At 42.2% G+C, this 13047-nt stretch overlaps 2 protein-coding genes across 5 annotated transcripts; both read left to right on the top strand.

Annotated features, from left to right (window-relative positions):
* The first annotated feature begins 695 nt into the window (after nt 1-695).
* On the top strand, nt 696-6490 carry LOC4341799 (protein REVEILLE 6). 4 transcript variants are annotated; one of them, XM_026026128.2, is made up of 9 exons: nt 696-1115; nt 2959-3016; nt 3613-3736; nt 3832-3990; nt 4084-4188; nt 4629-4738; nt 5251-5310; nt 5889-5986; nt 6070-6490. In XM_026026128.2, exons 1-9 carry the CDS (start codon nt 829-831, stop codon nt 6083-6085), a joined length of 1017 nt encoding a protein of 338 aa, XP_025881913.1. In that variant the 5' UTR covers nt 696-828; the 3' UTR covers nt 6086-6490. The 4 variants fall into 4 exon arrangements, with proteins under 4 accessions (XP_025881913.1, XP_015643725.1, XP_025881912.1 ...); XM_015788239.3 differs by having other exon boundaries at nt 4078-4188; XM_026026127.2 differs by having other exon boundaries at nt 3823-3990.
* Nucleotides 6491-7635: 1145 nt separating this feature from the next.
* Nucleotides 7636-12914, top strand: LOC4341798 (conserved oligomeric Golgi complex subunit 7). The gene is made up of 10 exons (XM_015787566.3): nt 7636-8158; nt 9106-9195; nt 9301-9420; nt 9509-9610; nt 9698-9948; nt 10104-10249; nt 10420-10618; nt 10730-11396; nt 11693-12025; nt 12283-12914. Exons 1-10 carry the CDS (start codon nt 7871-7873, stop codon nt 12562-12564), a joined length of 2478 nt encoding a protein of 825 aa, XP_015643052.1. The 5' UTR covers nt 7636-7870; the 3' UTR covers nt 12565-12914.
* The last annotated feature ends 133 nt before the right edge of the window (nt 12915-13047 follow it).

Here is a 13047-nt window from a genome sequence, read left to right as displayed (position 1 = left end):
AGATAAAAATAACTTTTATTTCATATATAAATTCATTCATAGTAAGAATCTCACAAACTTGAAGCAATACAAAAGAGGGTCACGTAGAAAAATCATCGGCATTATCTTTTCGCTTATGCTTATACTTATTAGCCAAAAATAAAATTTTCAACTTAAATTTGGAGTTGTTTTGTCGAAGTTTATTTTCCAGCCTTTGCTTTTAGATCACTAAGAATACACATATAAAAAAATATTCACAAATTATTTTCCGTTTACAAATATGCCATTTGGCTTATTCCCATGATAAGCAAAAACGATGGCGCCGCATTTCTCACAAACTTCTCAGACTTCAACCAATCTTGCATGTTGTTTAGTTTTGGGCCCAAAATTTAGGCCCAATTATGGCCTTGTTTTGGCCGGCCCATGAACAACCCAGGCCTGCCTCCGAGGGAAGAGAAAAAACGCTACACAGAGTAGTCAACCAACCTGCACTGTACCACACAGGACACGTTCCACCGCAGCAGCACAAACAAATCATTCCGTGTGACACTACGTGGGACGTGCCAGACCTGCACAAAACCCAACCCAAACCCAACCAACTCCACCCCTCTCTCTACTGACACGTGGGCCCTCCACGTCAGCCTCACCCCCCTCTTGTGGCCAGCAACGAAGCGCCCCGAAGTATAAAGAAACATCCACATCGCGCACAGCACAGCGTCGCGTTTCGCATTCTTATTTTCTCTTCGCTTCGTCCCCCGCATCGACACGCACGCACACCAGCAGCACAAGCACCCAAACCCTAGCTCGCGGCCGCGGCGAATCCTGCGCGCGCGAGAGAGACCCCGGCTGATGGTTTCGATGAGCGCGACGCCCAATCCGATCGATGCCTCCGTCGTCTCCGCCGCCGCCGCCGTCGCGGGCGGCGGGGGAGGTGGGGATGGGGGAGGGGGAGGAGGAGGGAAGGAGAAGGAGAAGCAGGTGGTGGCTGCGCCGCTGCAGCCGCCGATGGCCGTGCCTGCACCGGCGGCGGCGGTGGGGGAGGAGGCGAGGAAGGTGAGGAAGCCGTACACCATCACCAAGTCGAGGGAGAGCTGGACGGAGCCCGAGCACGACAAGTTCCTCGAGGCGCTGCAGCTGTGAGTGCCCCCAATTCTGCCCCCGTCTCTCGCTCTCCCTCTTATCTCTGCGCGCGCGCGGCGCGCCCCCCGTGGTTGGGGATAGTTTGGCGGCTTTCGTGCTGCTTTTTTTTTTTAATCTTGTATGGTGGCGTCTGTGTCGTTGTGGAGTTTGGATGCGATTGTGCATCTGCTCCTCCTGCGAATGCTAACCCTGGGTAGTTTGAAAGACGGCTTTTTTTGGAGGAGGTATTCAATTGAGGATAGGTTTAGCCTGCTGGGTCGAATTGGGTGGTCGAATCTGTTGAGCTGAGCAGTCGTGGTTGGGAGGCACTACCTTCTAGGTCTCACATTTTGGGTAGACTATGATGTTTTGATTTTCGATTGATCTTTTAACTGAATTACGGTGCTAGAATCCATGCGTTCAGTAGGGGCCAGTAGCTTGACAGGCGTGCTTCTTTCATGTCTACTCCCTCCGTCCGAAAATGAACCAACTTTTGTATGTGAATATGGACATAGGCTATGTCTATATTCATTTACAAAAGTTGGTTTATTTTTGGACGGAGGAAGTACAATCTCGTTGTAGCTGTAGGAGTAGGGAGGTTTATGATATTCTGATCCTTGGATTTGTGAACCAAGTTGCTGGGTTTAATGTTGGGAAGAGTGCTGTTGGTATTATCTAAATGTACCAGTGGTTATAGAATTTCCTGCATGTTAGGGTTACAATATTTATTTTTCCTGAACTCAATTAGCATCTGATGGTAGTTTAAAACAAGCATTTCATTGCTTCCTTTTTTATGTGGGATGATAGAGGTCGCTCTACCTGATAAACATTGTATTAATGGAAGTTAAAATGTGCTACAAAATGCCATGTAGGGCTAAACCAAAAAAGAAATAAAGGGATATAGGTGGTACAACCTGTACAGAAATTGAAAAGGTTATAAATAAGGGAAAGAGCAATATGCAATGATATCAAATGTTAGAATACCCACCTGTTAATAAGCATATAGTGTGGTTGTTTTGCTCGATAGATCCAAATGCAAGGGATCACTTGATGATTTTTGTTAGCAGGCGACAGATAACAGTTTTCATCCTGAAACAGTCCTTTATGTGAAGCAGATTGGCCAGAGTTGTTGCAAGCTTTGAACTTCCAATATCATACTTGTCAGGAATTCTAATAGGTTACCTGAACTGTTAGCTTTCTCGAGCATACCAAGTTTGTGCCATAGGCTTCCAGCAGTCTTGCATCTTAGTATTACTATTATGTAACCAGTTATTTGAAACGCTGGACAGTGTGGGTATTCATTCAGACCAGTTTTCCTTTGCACTAGGCTGATCTCTATAGGCTAACCAAAGGAAAACATGACAGTAGTGGGGATAGGTTGGATCGAGATGTTTTCAGTAGAAAGGTTTCTGTTAATGTCTCTTGTTGGTTGTTTCTGCATGGTAGGATTGGACACGGTAAAGGGTGCATCTTGGAATAATTCAGAGAAAAAATAGTTCTAAAATGTGGATGTGCTGGTTTGTTATCACTATTAACCTTTGAGATCTAACATTATTATTAGAGGATTGACAGATATTGACAGTGTGGGAACATACAACAGTAGTGGTAATCTTATTGAACTTGTAATTTGAATTAACGTGGGCCTGTTTATTTTATAAGACTTATATCTCTTAATGTTGCTGGTTACTGCTAAACTTTTCGAACTTAACTAGCTACATATCATACACATGGCTGTTAGGGTGACTTTTCTGTATAATTTATTTGATCGCTAAAATTTTCTTGTTGATTAATTGTAATTAGGGTGGTCAATGTTGTGTACACACCTCTTAAATGTGCTTCCTTTTCTTTTGTTTGATTTAGGTTCGATCGTGATTGGAAAAAGATTGAAGCATACGTTGGCTCAAAAACTGTGATACAGGTATGGTTCATAGCTACCTTTCAAGTTAACGTTTTCATTCTTCTCTGCTAGCCTTTGGAGTGGCGTGTTGATGTTTGATTTGAGGCGTTCTATATGTATCTGGTTGGCAGTGTCACACATCATTTGAAATTTATGCACGCCACATATTATTTGAAACACACCATTGTATTCTGTCTGTTAATTGTTGTCATTTTATTGACTTATAGAATCTTATGCCTGATATGAAAATTGAAGCGCTATGCTTGAAGCCTTGGAATTTCACTTTCCTTCTTTTTTTAAAAAGAAACAGGCATTTCTGTGCAACTGTAATCTATGCACCTAGTTCAAATATAGTTTCAAGTCAAATCAACTTGGATTACACTTCTCGAGCGCGAAGTTAAATTACATTTGCAAACTTGAAATATAGTAAGTGCTCATTAGCAGGCACAACTACCCTATGCTGAACGGTTGGGAGTATGACCATATTCTGGAAGTTCAAAATGCATATTAGTATCCTACAAGTTTAAAAGATGTTTTTTTTGTGCCAATTAAAATGAAATGCTCCTACACCATTTTGGTTTCTCTCTGCAAAATCTAAAAAGCTGTTCTTTTGACAGATAAGGAGCCATGCACAAAAATACTTTTTGAAGGTTCAGAAAAATGGTACAGGTGAACATCTGCCTCCACCCAGGCCAAAGCGGAAGGCAGCTCATCCATATCCACAGAAGGCCTCTAAAAATGGTTTGTACTGCTCAGCAGCCTCAGTCTTGTAATATTTTTTGCCATCAACTATTTCTAGTTGGGAAGTAGTAATCGGAATTATTTAGCTTGTGCAGTTTCGCCAGCTGCTATATCACAACCCCCTCCTCTGGGGGAGCAAGGTTGTGTTATGTCCATGGATACATCTCCTGTCATCAGAAATACAAATGCCAGTGCTGTAGTACCCTCCTGGGACAATTCTATTGCTCAACCTTTAAGTGCAAGTCGCACGCAAGGTATGTTTACCTACTATGCTCATAAACCTCTGTCCAAAATTAATGAGAAAAATCCAACAAATGCCATTGACGAACTAAATTTGGCAGGTACAGGTGCTGTTGCTACAAATAACTGCTCTAGTAGCATAGAGAGTCCTTCTACTACTTGGCCAACTTCTGAAGCAGTTGAACAAGAAAATATGCTTCGACCACTACGTGGTGAGTTTCCTTTATTTAGTATACGGTTTGCAGACCTATCTTGGCAAATGCATGTTGATCAACAGCTTAGTTTGTATGTTGGACCAACGGTGTTGGAACTTAGTTAATGATTTGGTTCCACAAAGGCATCACATTTCATAATTGATGATCCCTGATGGGGGGGTTTAGACTAGTCTTCTATAGTCAATGGAAACTAAGTTTCTCATGTTGTTTGCATGGTTGCAAGTAATCATCTACCTTTGAGGCCTGACTATTCACATACGTATAGTTTCACGTGTATTGAAATTTGAAAATGTTATTTTGTCATGCAACAAGTCCTTGACTTACTTATTGTGAAATATTATATCATATTTAAATTGTTAAATATTCCTTGAGGTAGGCTTCAGTGCTTTATTCCACTATATTCTTATAATTTTGTTCCTCTCTGGTTACACATGCAGCTATGCCAGATTTTGCACAAGTATACAGCTTTCTGGGAAGCATATTTGATCCAGATACTAGTGGGCATTTGCAGACTTTAAAGGCGATGGATCCAATTGATGTTGAAACGGTATGTTTCTTGAGATTTGAGATATAGTTTCTGAATGTTCTATGATTATATCGTATCCTTTTCCCAACACAGATATTCTTAATTTTGAAGTAGCGGAAATGTTAGACAGATGTGCATTTATGGGGCCCCAGTTGTAGAACAGCTGTAAAAGTTTCAGTGATACTAACATTTCACTTCACTATTGTTGTTCTTAGAAGCCTTTCTTTGTTCAGTAAGGCCAAAATAAGACTTTGCATTCTCTTCCATTCATAGCTCTTACCCTTAACTAAAAAATCATCTGCTGCAACTTTCCACATTTGAAAGAAGTTATTCGTATATTTTATGCTAAACACAGTAGGAATTCATTGTATCAATATATATATAGGTTGTCTCACCATTCTACTGCATTGGTTTCGATCAATTCATGTTCTTCTATTTTATGGACAACCGTACCATTGTTACTTCTAGTTTTTCTTCACATAACTATTTTATTTCACTTGCAATGAACACTGGTTGATCTGACAAATTGACAGGTACTACTGCTGATGAGAAATCTGTCCATGAACTTAACTAGCCCCAACTTTGCGGCACATGTAAGTTGTTCTGTTTTTGTATTTGTTCTCCACTGATATTATGCATCTTGTAGCTATCTAAACATGTTATGAGTAATTTAGAGTTTGAACTGTACTAGCGTTAAGGTTTGCCATTTTGGCTAGTTATTGTGGTTAGGGTTCTTGTTAGCTGAATTTGTGTTCGAAGTTTGGGGTAGCTAATAATGTTTTAAATAACAAACAATTGACTGGCTACTTTCATGATTACTGTGATCAGATTGCATTAGTTGCCTACCACATGCTTACTCTCATCCACCTGTGTTCTTCTGGATATCTAGTGTCAAGTTGACCGCATCCATGTCCTCTCAAACTTACTTTGCAGGATTTGATCCTGATTGGGCTGGCTACAACAGCCATAGAAACTTTATACGGAACTTTTCTTTTTCCTGAATAACTAAATAGGATATTATTATCATGGTTTCGTGGTATATAGTTTCTACAGATATGAAATGCATTAGCTATGTCAATAAGGGCATATTTTATGTTCTACACAACACTTGCATTTGACTTCGATTTGTTATAGTGCAATGTCCTGACATTTTGACTCTACCTGATTGCAGCTGAGCTTGCTGTCATCATGTAATTCTGGTGGGGACCCAATTAAGTCTGAAGGCATGGAAAATCTTGGATCTCCACAGAGTTGCCATCTCCCGTTCATGTAATACTTCAGTTACTCTCGTTTTCTAGGTGCTTGTAATCTGATTTTATCCCATCTTGCTGAAGCAACTTTTCGTACTCCAGGGTAACAAGTGAGTGAGGGAGAACTGCTTGTATGCGGACGAAGCTTCAGTTGTTTCCACAAGACGTTCTTGTGTTCTCTTTGTACTGGAGTTGTGGACGGCTGATCCGGCAGTTTACCAACGCTAGCACGTGTTGTGGCCGTGGCATCTGTATAGCTTCCAATAATGCTCTAACCCTAGGCTAGTTTTGCTCATCAATCATGTTCATGTAGATAGCCAGTTTTGTGTGCTCAGCAATTCTTTTTCCCTCGGGGTGGGGCATGGCTCGAAATGTTTTTGTATGTGTACATCTTTGTATACATGTATGTAAATATGTGTGATCATGTAATGCTTAAAGATACTGTTGACTGATTTGAGGTAATAATACAATAAACCAGTGGGGCACTCGGGTGTAGTCTCTAGGGCGCCCCACTGTTGTGAAATGTGAGCTCTGAAGTTGTGGACTATCTTCAAAGCTATGACCTAGTCGAGATATGTGTTCATCTAAGTTCGTTTGAGTTTGCAGCTGGTATTGATTGCGCTATGGTTCTATAGCTGCTGTTGTACAACCCATCCCCAATGTACATTTTCGACCTTCTTGGCACCTGTTTGTATCCGAATACTGAATTGATATGCATTTTCATTTTATCTGAAACTGAAGTGCATCTTCATTTCTACCCTCATCATTTGCTCTTTGGTTTACAGGTTGCAGTTAAAAATTGAAATTTTTAAACTTCATTTTAAATTATTCTAGGTGTCATTTTCATCATTTTCTTTAAGCTGATAAAAGTAGAAATGTAAAACTCTACCCTAAAATCATATTCCATCACATTTATTTTCTACGGAATATTAACCACTTCCAAGATTGTTTTTTTTTTTCCCGAATTCAGCATGTTCCTATTCGGAATTCATGGCTGTTAGCGGCGTACCCCTCCATCCCATAAAAAACAACCTAGTACCGGATGCGACACATCTTAAGACTATGAATTTGGACATAAAATATCATATCCTATTCTAGATTCGTTTTTTCATGGAATGGAGGGAGTACCTAGTAAGGGTCAACAGAGGTCATTGAATACTGGTGATTTTTTTTTTACAGTTATAAGTTATGTATTTATACCATGTGGGACACCCTTACTAAGTTAAATCGAACACATGAGAAGGTTGCTTCATAAGTTAGATGAGCATAAGGACCATCGGTAATTTTCTTAGCGGGTTCACTGCTAATGGCTATGGTTGTATTAACTTATATTTTTTTGTTGTTAAGGGTGTAATGCCGCTGCTTGCAGCCATAACTAAGGCTATAGGGAGCGTTCTTCTGGCCGGCTACAATGGTTGCAGTTGTAGCTACGCACAGTGAGTGCGGCACTATTCGTGTCGATCATGGTGCAGTCACAAAAGCAACAGCCGAAAATGCTCATTAAATAGAGCCGCTTATTTTTAAGTTAATTAGAACTGATCTAAAAGTTTTACATATAAATTATATTTTGGTTGATACTAATAAAAACATGATGGCTGGAAACAACAAGACATAAATTTTGGAGGAAAAACCGCTGTAAAATACACTCCGTCTCCCACAAGAGAACACGCCATTTTGGCAGGCGTTTCCCCCTCCGAACTCCACCGAGGTGATCCCTCCCATGGCGGCCGTTAGCTACGAGTAGCCGCGGAGACGGAAGACTCTCCCACCTAGCAAAAGGACTAGTAGCAATCCAGCGAACTCAAAGCCACCCCTCCTCGTCTCCCTCGCCCAAGTCCACGGCGAGCCGCGGCGGCGGCGGCGGCGGAGGAGGAGGCGCAGCGAGTGGGAGGGGAGGCGGAAAATGGTGGTGGTGGACGCGTCGGAGTTCGGGGCGGAGGGGTTCGACCCGAAGCGGTGGATCAACGCGGCGCTGGACGCGCGCCACCCGTCGGAGCCGCTCGACCGCTTCCTCGCCGACGCCGAGGAGCGCCTCCGCTCGGCCGCCGACGACGCCGCGGCCGCGCTCGAGCGGGACAGCGCCGACGCGCTCCGCCGCGTCCCGCTCGCCTGCCGCGACGCGCTCCGCCTCCGCGACGACGCCGTCTCGCTCCGGTCCCATCTCGCCTCCGTCCTCCAGTCGCTCTCCCAGGTGCGCCCCCGCTCGCCTGCTAGTTGGATCTGGATCTCACAGTTCACTCGTGCACAATTGTACGTGTATCACGCGAAACCCAGATCATTTTGGAGGATTACGAACTTGCGATAATAGTTGGTGCGAATGAGCAAATGTTGAACCAATTTGGCACAATAGGTTTTAGTTTGATTCATTTATGCGTATGATTCAGCCTCTGGCCGCTTTTAGTACCCCCCGTTTTTTCACTTGGATCTGGATCTCACGTACTGTATTTGGTCATGTCAATTTTATCCTTGTACGCTTTGCATTGAACAGTGCGTACAACTAGAACTGTATTTAGTCATGTCAATTTTATCGCTGTACGCTTTTATCAAATGATATGTTAATTTGATCATCTCTGTTAACTGAAACTGAAGTCAGAATTTGCGTGGGCTTGGCAAAACCAAGCTGGAGCTCTGTTGGCAAAATCCTTGCATGTGTCGGGATGTTATAATGCTGTGTACTTATGCAATGCAGTTATGTGCATGTAAACTTTGAGTATGCTGTAGAGGACATTCAAATCCAGCAGTTCAGTGATGCCCATAAAACTATGCCTATAGTCTATTATAATGGGATACCGTCACTTATATCATTTAGTTCATATAGGTGATAGGTCAGGATGCTACATCAAATCACAAGCAAAACATTTTCTCCTGTAGCATGTACTTCTTGTTACGTGTAGCGTTATCTTCTCATAACATTTAGCTTGACATTTTGTAGAATACACTGGAATGAATTTGCTAGCACTAGAACTTTTTTTTTTGGGTACTGAGTGATTCCTTCTTTGTAACGGCCAATGCTGAATACTGGGTGTTAATGAATGAAATATGACATACATATGCATGTATGATCAACTAACTAGGTATTCAGTCCCATCTACATTTCATAAATTCTGTATTACTGATGATGATGATTTCTTCAATCAGGCTGAGGGTTCATCTGCAGAGTCAATAACTGCACTAGCACGAATTGATACTGTGAAACAACGAATGGAAGCGGCGTATGCAACATTACAGGTAAGTTGTATGTGGACTATGGTGCATGTTACTGAAGTAAATGCTTCACTCACAGTGGTAGGTTATCTTTTAATAGATTTAACAGCTTGTTGGTCGGAATGCCAGGATGCGGCTGGACTAGCTCAGTTGAGCCAAAGTGTTGAGGATGTATTTTCTAGTGGTGATCTTCCAAAAGCTGCAGAAACCCTGGCAACCATGAGACATTGCTTGTCGGCAGTTGGTGAGGTATTGTACTCTCTCACACAAACATGCACAGTACACTGAGTTTATATGCAGAAGCTATTTGTTTTGCTTATATAAAAGTTGCTTTCAGGTTGCGGAGTTCGCTAATGTGAGAAAGCAGCTTGAAGTATTGGAAGAACGGCTAGATGACATGGTTCAACCTCGTTTGGTGGATGCACTTTCTAACCGCAAGGTTTTTCTTACTAATCTCATTTATATTTGTTAAACAGTAGTACAGGCATCTCTATTTCATCTAAAGCCTACAAATTTTGGTTGGAAGGTCGATGCTGTGCAAGATCTTCGTGGAATACTGATACGTATTGGCAGATTCAAGTCACTGGAGGTGCAATATACTAAGATCCATGTCAAGCCTCTAAAGAAACTTTGGGAAGATTTTGATCTAAAACAGAGAGCTAAGCGGGTAGAGATGGAGAAGTATGGTGGAGAAAGCATAAACAGTCTCTCATTTGCTAGCTGGCTTCCAAATTTCTATGATGAGACACTACTTTACCTTGAACAAGAATGGAAGTGGTATGTTCATTGTACCCTGTTGTCTTTTGTTCTGAATCAGCAATGTTTGCCCTTGTAAACAGAAGCCAGTTTTTGGCAGCATCTTTTAGCTGCATTCGGACAATATTTTTGCTCCACCAAAAATTAATGGATGTTCTACAATGCTAATGCTGAAGGTGCCTGACTGCTTTCCCTGAAGAATACAAATCACTAGTCCCAAAAGTACTTGTTGAAACCATGAGTGAGTTGAATTCAAGTTTTGTCTCTCGTGTCAACCTAGCAACTGGAGATGCTGTTCCTGAAACTAGATCTGTTGCAAAAGGTAATGCATAAACTTCTCGTATTATTTCATTTTTGTATGTCTATACTAATTTCATGATTGAATTACATGTTTTATTTTTCTCTGTTCAATTAAAAAAGGATATTACTTGTTTGCCACATATGCGTACTTCTTTCGTAACAATAAATTGATTTTATGTCCTCTGTACCCAGGTATACTAGATGTTTTATCAGGTGACTTGCCAAAAAGTACCAAATTGCAGAATAAGCATCTTGGAGCACTGATCGACCTGCACAACATGACGGGCACTTTTGCTCGGAACATCCAACATTTATTTTCAGAGTCAGATCTTTTAGTTCTGCTGAATACATTGAAAGCTATTTATTCCCCATATGAGACTTTTAAAGCAAGGTAAAAAAAAAACTTGTGAAAAATTCTGTTGCATGCAGTTAACTGCATTGGTGAGATTTTTTTTGTTGCTATTGCTGTAGTACTCAGCCAGTGGTGTTTCATGCTATGTAGGTATGGGCAAATGGAGCGTGCTTTACTTTCTGCTGAGATGGCTGGTATAGATATCCGTGGGGCCATTGCTCGTGGTGTGGGTGCACAGGGTATAGAGCTGAGTGAAACTGTTCGTAGAATGGAGGAATCCATCCCACAAATTATAGTGCTTCTTGAAGCAGCTGTCGAGAGATGCATTAGTCTTACTGGTGGTTCAGAGGCAGATGAACTGGTATTGGCTCTAGATGACATTATGCTGCAGTACATATCAAACCTACAAGAAACTTTAAAATCCCTTAGGATTGTATGTGGGGTGGATAATACTGCACATAGTGATTCCTCTAAAAAGGAAGCAGGACTAGAGAAAAAAGAAGCACAACGATTGGTCGATGTCTCTGAAGAGGAAGAATGGTCTATTGTCCAGGGTGCTTTGCAGATTCTTACAGTTGCTGATTGCCTAACTAGCAGAACCTCAGTTTTTGAAGCTTCTTTAAGGGCTACTCTTGCCAGGATTGGAACCAACTTTTCTATTTCTGGTTTTGGTTCTAGCCTAGATAAATCAACTGCAGCAAATGGTGATGAGAATGCAGAAGTGCCTATCACAGGGAGGGCAGCACTTGATATTGCAGCTATTCGCCTCACCGATCTACCAGACAAGTCTAAGAAGCTCTTCACTGTACTAGAACAGGCAAGTTATATATTTTTAAATTATCTTGCTAGTGTCACAACACTAGAGTTATCACATGTTTCTCTGATTTGTTTGAACAGCCTGATTGCAAACTTAGGTGGTAGTATTAAGCTAGATTATCTGGTTTTATAGGAAATTCGGAGATCTTTTTTAGCTTTCCTTTTCTATTATGCATTTTTTTAAGCTACTCATATGTGGCATAGAACCTATTTTTTGACCTATAATTTCCCAAGTATCACAAGTAACTCTTTGTTTGTCTTCATGGCTAATTTAAAGATAACATTTCTGTTATACAGTCAAAAGATCCAAGGTTCCATGCTCTACCTCTGACATCACAAAGAGTTGCGGCCTTCTCAGACACAGTAAATGAACTCGTCTATGACGTGCTCATATCTAAAGTCCGACAGCGTCTCAATGAGGTTGCTCGCCTCCCAATTTGGTCATCGGTGGAGGAACCAGGTGGCCTTCCCCTTCCAAGCTTCAGTGCCTACCCGCAGGCATATGTGACCAGTGTTGGGGAGTATCTCCTAACTTTACCCCAGCAGTTGGAGCCACTTGCAGAAGGTATCTCAGGCGGTGAGGCTGGCAACGAGGAGGCTCAGTTCTTTGCTACTGAATGGATATTTAAGGTAATATATTCAAAGCATTTTTTTTCATCATGCTGTGTACATTCGCAACATACCATCGACAAAACCATTCATACTTCACACTGCGACTTTCGCAAATTCCGTACAGAAGAGTTGACCATTTAGAACTACATGCATTGCAACTGAATACAACATTACATAAAACCCCAATAATCTGACCACAACATAAACACCGAACCCAAATCTTTTGATGAATTAATCTAGAACTGTCTCTGATCTCTGTTTCCATGATGAACCAGGTCGCGGAAGGCGCCACCGCGCTGTTCATGGAGCAGCTGCGAGGGATCCATTACATCACCGACCGAGGCGCGCAGCAGCTGGCGGCGGACATAGAGTACCTGAGCAACGTCCTCTCGGCGCTGTCCATGCCGATCCCACCCTTCCTCGCCACCTTCCACACCTGCATCTCCACCCCGAGAGACCAGGTCCGCGACCTCATCAAGTCTGACGGCGGCAGCCAGCTCGACCTCCCCACCGCCCATCTGGTCTGCAAGATCCGGCGCATCTCGTCATCAGATTAGTGAAACACAAAGGTTGCCTTGGTTTGTTCACGCCCTGTAACATCGTGTGCATCCATCCCTCCACCGTTTTCCCACATCCTGAGCAAACTGATCCTGCCGACGAGTGGTTGACAGTTTGACATGTGCTTGTAATTCTTTACCATTCTGCATCTTGGCTACAGAGTTTTGCCTGTGTAATCGTATTCCTTACAGATAGAGAATAATCATTAGTATATCATCATAGAAGAAAATTCTACACTATGTGTAAATTCGACGAGGAAAAAAATTCAGTCGGCAGGTCGTGCAAGGGAAATGGACGGCTCTGGCTTTGTTTACCCAATAACTAATGTTGGCAGCAACTTAGTATGTCATATTGCCATGCTCTGACCAGTGTGTCGCCTTCACATCTCCAGGATTCCAAGCAGTCCAATCTTGCGTGAGCCGTGAGTCCAGCAGCCACGACACTACAAGCCATCGGAGGAAAACCCCACTGGCTACGAAAAT

The sequence above is a fragment of the Oryza sativa genome, chromosome 6 (genome assembly GCF_034140825.1).
Source record: "Oryza sativa Japonica Group chromosome 6, ASM3414082v1".
NCBI classification, from domain to species: domain Eukaryota; kingdom Viridiplantae; phylum Streptophyta; class Magnoliopsida; order Poales; family Poaceae; genus Oryza; species Oryza sativa.
The sequence above is the reverse complement of the archived record's forward strand: the minus strand, read 5'-3'. Positions and strand labels throughout refer to the sequence as shown.